This window comes from Terrapene carolina, unplaced genomic scaffold (assembly GCF_002925995.2).
Source record: "Terrapene carolina triunguis isolate 2854851 unplaced genomic scaffold, T_m_triunguis-2.0 Scaffold565, whole genome shotgun sequence".
Lineage (NCBI taxonomy): Eukaryota > Metazoa > Chordata > Testudines > Emydidae > Terrapene > Terrapene triunguis.
The window spans coordinates 31,128-37,962 of NW_020664916.1; the positions used below are offsets into that span (position 1 = coordinate 31,128).

Sequence of the window (6,835 nt, forward strand, 5' to 3'; positions counted from 1 at the left end):
CTCCGCAGCTCTCCTGGTGCCCCTCACTCCCGACCCGCAGCCCCTGCCAGCCCAGCTCTGGGCTCCCCCACACCTGTCCCACTCCTTCCCACAAGGAGGCCCAGCAGGGCACTGATGCTGCTCAGACAGTGGCCTCCAGCTGCCAGGAAACCCCCCTCCCCCCCAGGCCCCAACTCAAAGTGACCCGGGAGAGGCCAGACTCAAGTGTCCCTGGGGCAGCACTTCTGTGAGGGGCAGGGATGGGGGTTACCCTCTTGGCGCTCCCCAGCCCTGCCTCTTGGGGATCGGGGGTCCCCACCTGACCCCTCCTCGGGTGAGGATGCCAGCACCCACACAGAGCAGCAGGCAGGACCTGTCCCCTCTCCCTGTGGGGCTGCCCCCAGGGGACCCGCCCGGCTGTCTCTGTGTCTACCCTGCATCGGGCAGGGGCACCTGGGATGCCATAGTCCTGGCGGGAGGGGCTGTGCGGAGGCCGGACAGGGGTATGGGGCTGCCCCCCAAGGAGAGGGGCCCTAGGGTGGGGGGAGCCCCGGCCCCATCTCACCTTGTCAGCCGCAGTGCAGACCTGGATGGCATTGGGAATCAGCTTGGCCATCTTCTCCTTCTTCAGGCATTTCACCTCCCGCAGCGGGACAGAGATCTGCAGGGGGCAGCAGTCAGGGGGCAGTGCGGCAGGAGGGGCAGGGTTCGGGGGGAGGTAAAAGGGAAGCTGGAGGTGGCCCAGGGCAGCAGTGGGAGGGGCAGGAGGTGCCTGGGGGGGAAGGGAAGCTGGAGGCGGCCCAGGGGAGCAGTGGGAGGGGCAGGAGGTGCCTCAGGGGGAGGGGAAGCTGGACAGGAGGAACAGAGTTGGGGAGTGGTGGTAAAAGGTAAGCTGGAGGCGGCCCGGGGCAGCAGTGGGAGGGGCATAAGGGCACCTGGGGGGAAGGGAAGCTGGGTAGGAGGGGCAGGGTGAGGGTGGGGGTGTAAACGGGAAGCTGGAGGTGGCCCAGGGTAGCAGGGAAGTGATGAAGTGGGAATTTTCTTAATGTTTTGTATGAATACTGTGTGTGCGCCTCAGTTTCCCTTATGTGTCACATAAGTATCTAGGTGGTGATCATTGCAGAGGCCCCTAGGGGGCAGGTGTGACTGCCAACTGGCTGCCTGGGCCCAGACAATGGCCAGACATTCTGTATCCTGGCAACTGATGGCCGGGCCCATCCTCTGCAAGAGCCAGCTGCGAGGAGTTGGAGAAAAGCAAGAGGTGGAGGCCAGATGACCAGTTTGCCCAGGAAAAAGACAAAGGATGGAGGAGGGCAGCTGGGTGTAACTGAGGCTGGGCTGCTCGAAACTGGGGAGTCTCCTGGTTTTGGGACTCGGGGGAGAGCCCAGGGATCTGCGTCTCCCCCAGATGGACTCTGCTGCTCTCTGTGCTAACAAGATCTGTCCTACGCTGTGTTCCAGGCGGCTGCTAAACCGTCTGTATCACACACTGGCTGACTCCCTGCTGAGTGCAGAGCTGGGTGCATGGCCCTTTGGGGCGTGAGGCTTCCCCAGGTACCCTAGTCGGGCAGGCTCCCTGTGGGGAGCTCACAGGGTGAACAGGTCAGACCCAGCAGGCGCTGAAACTGAGGAGACTGACCCTGGTTATAGTGTGCCTAGGGGTGTCACACTACTCGAGGGCCCTGGCTGAACTTCACTCAGAGCTGTCCAGAGCACCCGGACTATGCACCCGTGACAAGGAGGGGCAGGGTTCTGGGCCCCTGGGTGGAGAGGCAGAGGAGGTGGCCCAGGGCAGTGGGGACACGGCAGGGCTTGTGGTCCCCTGGGGGGATGGGAAGCTGGAGACAGCCCAGGGCAGATGGGGCAGGGCAGAGCTCAGGGACACTGAGGGGAGAGGGGCAGTGGCCCAGGGGAGGTGCAGGATTCAGGGGCGCCTGGAGGGGATGGGGGGGCAGGGGAAGCTGGCAGAGCCCAGGACAGTGGGGGGAGGTGCAGGGCTTGGGGTTCCTTGGGGGGATGGGAAGCTGGAGACAGTCCAGGGCATTAGGGGCAGGGCAGAGCTCAGGAGCAACGGGGTGGGGGGGACAGCGGCCCATGGCAGCGAGGAGAGGTGCAGGGCTCAGAGGCACCTGGGGGGTGGGGCCTCAGGGTGCCCGGGTGGGGGGGAGGGGCAGGGGAATCTGGCAGGGCCCAGGGCAGTGGAGGAGGGGCAGGATCCAGGGGTGCCTGGGGGGCAGCAGGGCCGCAGGGCACCCGAGGGGGGGTCGGTCACTCACTGCTGTCTCCCAGCGGAAGATGTTGCTGTAGAAGCAGAGCCAGTTCTCGGACAGGTAGAGCCGCCCCTGGAGCAGGATGTCACGCTGCAGTGCACAGGAGTAATCTGGGGAGAGGGGAGACGTCAAAGCCAACCCAGTGGTGGGGCCTGCGGCTGAGCTGGAGGAGGGGGGGCAGGGCTGGGCTAGCAGGGGCTGCGAGTCAGGAGTGAGGGGCACTCCCAAAGCTGGAGGGGGCAGGGCTGGGCTAGCAGGGGCTGCAGGGCAAGAGTGAGGGGCACCCGCAGAGCTGGGGGGAGAGGAGAGAGCGACACTCCCATTTGACAGCACAGGGAGCAGGCCAGATCTGTGGGGGGAAGGGAGCTGCCAGTGTGGGGGGCCTGGGGAAAAGAGGGGGCAATAGGTCGTGGGGAGTGGGTACAGCAGGAGCCAGAAGGCCAAGTGCCAGCACCGCCCCCCCCAGACACACGGGGGGAGCCCCCTGAGTGAGCAGGGACTGGAGGCAGGTGGGGAATAGTTGTGAAAACACCTGGGGGACGAGTGAGAAGATGGGGGGGGGGCTCATTCTACGGCCCCCCTCCCTGCTCAGCCTGTTCCTTTGCACCCACATTCCCTCCCTGCTGGCCCCTGCTGCCCCTCCCCTGTCCCACACCCCTCCACTGGCCCTGCCCCCATGCCAGCCCCACCCTGGTCCCCCTCCCCCATGGCCCCCCCTCACCCACAAGCAGCCGCTCGCTCTCCGGCAGCCCCTTGAAGATCCTGCGGAAATCCTCATTGCGCTGTTTGTACGTGGGGCTCAGCATCTGCGGGGGGATCGGGCCCGTCAGGGGTGCAGTGGGCCATGCCCCACCCCCTGATACAGCGGGGAGGGGGACCCTCAGCTACATTTTTGGAGCATGCAGGGGCACCGGGGAAGGTTCCAGGGGGTCCCTGGGCCAGCCGCAGGGGGGACTCTGGGAGTGGGGGGGTCCTGGGAGGGCAGAGTTGAGGGGGTAGGAAAGTTCTGCCCAAGTTGCCCACCCCGTCCAGCCATTGGCTGCTCCAGGAAACAAAGGGGGAGGGGTCAGGCTGTGGCTCTCCCATGGCTGAGCAGAGCTAGCAGGGAAAGGAGAGAGCTCAGAGCACCCCCTGCCCTTCCCTCAACCCCCAGCCAATCCCCACCCCTTCCAGCCATGCTCCTCCCCTGCCCCTCCCCACCCAACTCCACATCAGAAATCATGGGGAAGAGGGGAGCATAAACCAAGCCCCTCCCCACCCCCCTTCTTACTCCTCCCCCTCACTGCCTCCCATCTCTGCCCCCCATCTCCAGTAGGGCTGCAGTGGGGGGGGGAGAGGGGAGGGAAAGTCTCTGAAGGGAGCAGGGGGGCTGGGCTCAGCCCCACGAATGGGGGCCAGGACAGACAAAGCCCAGAGAAGGGGTGAGGGGCACAGCACAGGGCTGGGGTAGCGATGGGGAGGGGGGGCTGGAGGGTGTTGTAGGGCTGGTCTGCCCCACCCAGGGATGCACCCAGCTCTGGGCTGTGCTCAGATGGGGGAGGTCCCCAGAGTCCCTCCTGCCACCCCCTCCCACAGCTGCCAGGGTCAGAGATAGGGGTGACAGGGGGGAGGCGTAGCTGAACCCTGGGAGCTGGGCAGTGTGTGGGGTGCTGGGGCCGCAGGCAGAGCCGGGGGGACTCACACTGTACCAGCTTTGCGCTTTCTGCAAGGGAAAGAGAGAGATAGGTTAGAACAGGAGCCCCCCAGGGGTACACCCCCAAATCCTGCTCCTACCAAGACCCCCAGTCCCCTGTGGTACCCCCCAAAGCCCTGCTCTCCCAGGACCCCCAGACGCATCCCAAAGCCTGCTCCCCCAGGGATACACCCACAAGCCCCTGAGTACTTGCCCCCCCCGAGAGCCCTCCCCTGAGCATGATGACCCAGGGGATACCTCCCAGAACCCCCCCAGAGGCTGGCCCCCAGGAATGGCCCCCAGAAGACCCCCCAGATGCTGGCCTCCCAGGGAATACCTCCCTAGAACACCCAGGACCCCCATAGAGCCCTCAGTACTGCAATGCAGAGCTCCTCCACAGGGATCCCAACAGCCCTGAATCCAAGGAGTCCCCAAACAACCCTCAATACCCTGCAGAGCTGGGGGGCAGGGCTGGTCGAGCAGGGGCTGCAGGTTGGGATTGAGGGGCACCGGCAGAGCTGGGGGAAGCCTAGGGCTGGGCTAGCAGGGGCTGAGTGTCGGGATTAAGGGGTACTGGTAGACCTGGGGAGGGAGCCCAGGGCTGGGCTAGCAGGGGCACCCAAAAAGTCCCCAATATCCTGGCACCCCCCCCACAGACACCCACAGCCCCCCAGGATCCAGCCCCCCTCACCTTGTTGTTGCGGATGAAACTCCTGGCGCTCAGCGGGTAGTTGAGGGGGGTGGACAAGGGGCCCCGCTCTGGGGCACTCTCTGTGCTCTTTTCCACCATGGCATCTGCAGGGAGCTCCGGGGAGGTCCGGGGGGGCAGCAGTAGGCGCTTCCGCAGGGACGGAGAGCTGCTGGGGCTGCTCCGGGGGGAGGGGCTGCCTGTGCTGGGGGAAGACAGAGTGAGGGGGGCCCCCATGTATTCCTCCAGCCCCCCTCCCCACTCCTCCCAGGGCCCTTCGCTCCCCTTCCCTTAGCCCTCCAGTGCCTCCCTTCATCCCCTGTTCCCCATCTCTGCCTGTGGCACACTGTACCTCAAAATAGCACCCTGTAACTCCCATAGTCATCATTCATATATAGTTGTGATATTTCATACAAAGAATGCCATGTATGAGATCATATGAAAGGTCATGATCTGCTGAAACCCCTTGTTCTGTCCAAATATGTATATTGTTAGTGTGTATGAAGTTATGAGATTGTGCTATATGGTTGTTACTGAAATATGTTCTAAGTTTGAGAGTCTGTACTATATGGTGGTGACCCCAGCCCAGGAGGGTGTTAATCGACCATTAATCAGTAGGGGGGTTGTAATCAAGTGATTTACAATTCAACAACAGTTGTGCAAGCACCACACCAGGGGATCGCTCAACGCTGTGACTCAGCAAAGCGCACTAGGACCTATCTGGGCAAGTGTCTTCCAGGCACATGGACTGAGGATATAAAATAGGGAACAGTGGCATCATGCTTTGGCCTTTCTCCTCCCCTGGAAGCAACAAGGACCTGAGAAGACAAAGAACTTCAGCAAAGGAGACTGGTCCCAGGTTTAAGGGAGAAACCTGTGTATTATGAATAAGGCTGCGAGTCTTTCATGGAGGTCACGGACTTCCACAGGTGCAGCGGCTGGTGCGGCTGACCCCAGGGAGGCCCAAGCAGCTGGGGCAGCCCTGGGGCCAGCCGCACCAGCCACTGCTCCGGCAGCCCCAAGCAACTGGTCCCAGGCGCTGCCCCAAGCTGCAGTCCGGGAGCAGCAGCAGTGCCCCAAGCTGCCCCTGCCAGGAGGAGCAGTAGTGATGGTGGGGCCACAGGCAACCCCACACCTCCAGCAGGGCTCCGGGCCACCCTGCACCCCCAGGAGCAGCAGCGACCACCGGAGCACCCCCACCCCAGCAGCAGCGTTGATTGGAGCACTCCGCCACCCCCCCCCCAGTACCTAAGATTTAGTTAGGGGTATTTTTAGTAAAAGTCATGACAAGTCACTGGCCGTGACTTTTTGGTTATTGCCCATGACCTGTCTGTGACTTTTACTAAAAATACCCGTGCCTAAATTGTAGCCTTAATTATGAACTGTAACATCCAGTGGGGTGAGAAACTTGCTTGAAAATACTGCCAAGTATGATAAGGTTTAAGATTTAGGTTGTGCGCTTATTTTTATTTTCTTTGGTAACCATCTCTGTCCTTTTATGTCTATCACTTATAATCACTTAAAATCGATCTTTCTGTAGTTAATAAACCTGTTTTATATTTTACCTAAAACAGTGTGTTTTGCTTGAAGTGCTTGGGAAACCTCAGCTTGGATACAAAAGCTGCTGCGTGTCCTCCCCATATTGAGGGAGGAGCAGACTGGGTTATAAACTTACACTGGTCAGGCTTCTGCCCAGGGCAGGACGGTACAGGTCAGGGGCCAAGGCCGGGGAGCCGGGGGGAACTGGCTGGTGCCTTTCGCTGTGTGATTCATGAAAGTTTCAGAGGCCTTCATGCAATCTAGCTGGGTGTGGGGCTCCACCTGCTGTTGTGCTGATTGATGGGGGGGACAAGGGGGCAAGTTGCTGCTTGTCATTAGCAAAGCATATTGAGAGACAGCCCAGACTGGAGAGTGAAGGGGGTATAGCAGTACCCCAGTTCCAGATTGTACCCCGGGGATCCCATCACACCCCCCCCCCCCAGCTCAAGACAGGGCTGTTCTTGGGGCTAAGGACTAGAAACAGGAAATGCTTCTCCCATGGGGTGACATGACTCTGATTCCAAAGGGGGCACCTGGGAATGCCTGAAATGGGGGGACAGCTCTGAGCAGAAGAGACCCCCAAGGAGGAAGAGCCACAGGTGAGGGGAGCTCGTGGGTCTGACAGGGGGTAGTGCCAGCCAGGGGGGCATGGGTGTGATGGGGGTAGTGCCAGCTTGGGGGGGGGGG

The 6,835-nt window shown here is 61.8% G+C and overlaps 1 protein-coding gene across 1 annotated transcript in view; it reads right to left on the minus strand.

The window, feature by feature from the left end:
- Nucleotides 1-6,835, minus strand: part of GRAMD1A (GRAM domain containing 1A) — a 22,358-nt gene that overhangs the window by 11,618 nt on the left and 3,905 nt on the right. The window contains exons 2-6 of the mRNA XM_024219827.3: nucleotides 4,613-4,814; nucleotides 3,931-3,951; nucleotides 2,971-3,055; nucleotides 2,256-2,359; nucleotides 545-640 (exon numbers count right to left, since the gene is read on the minus strand). Coding sequence (XP_024075595.1) covers nucleotides 545-640; nucleotides 2,256-2,359; nucleotides 2,971-3,055; nucleotides 3,931-3,951; nucleotides 4,613-4,814 — 508 coding nt within the window. The remainder of the gene's footprint in view (nucleotides 1-544; nucleotides 641-2,255; nucleotides 2,360-2,970; nucleotides 3,056-3,930; nucleotides 3,952-4,612; nucleotides 4,815-6,835) is intronic.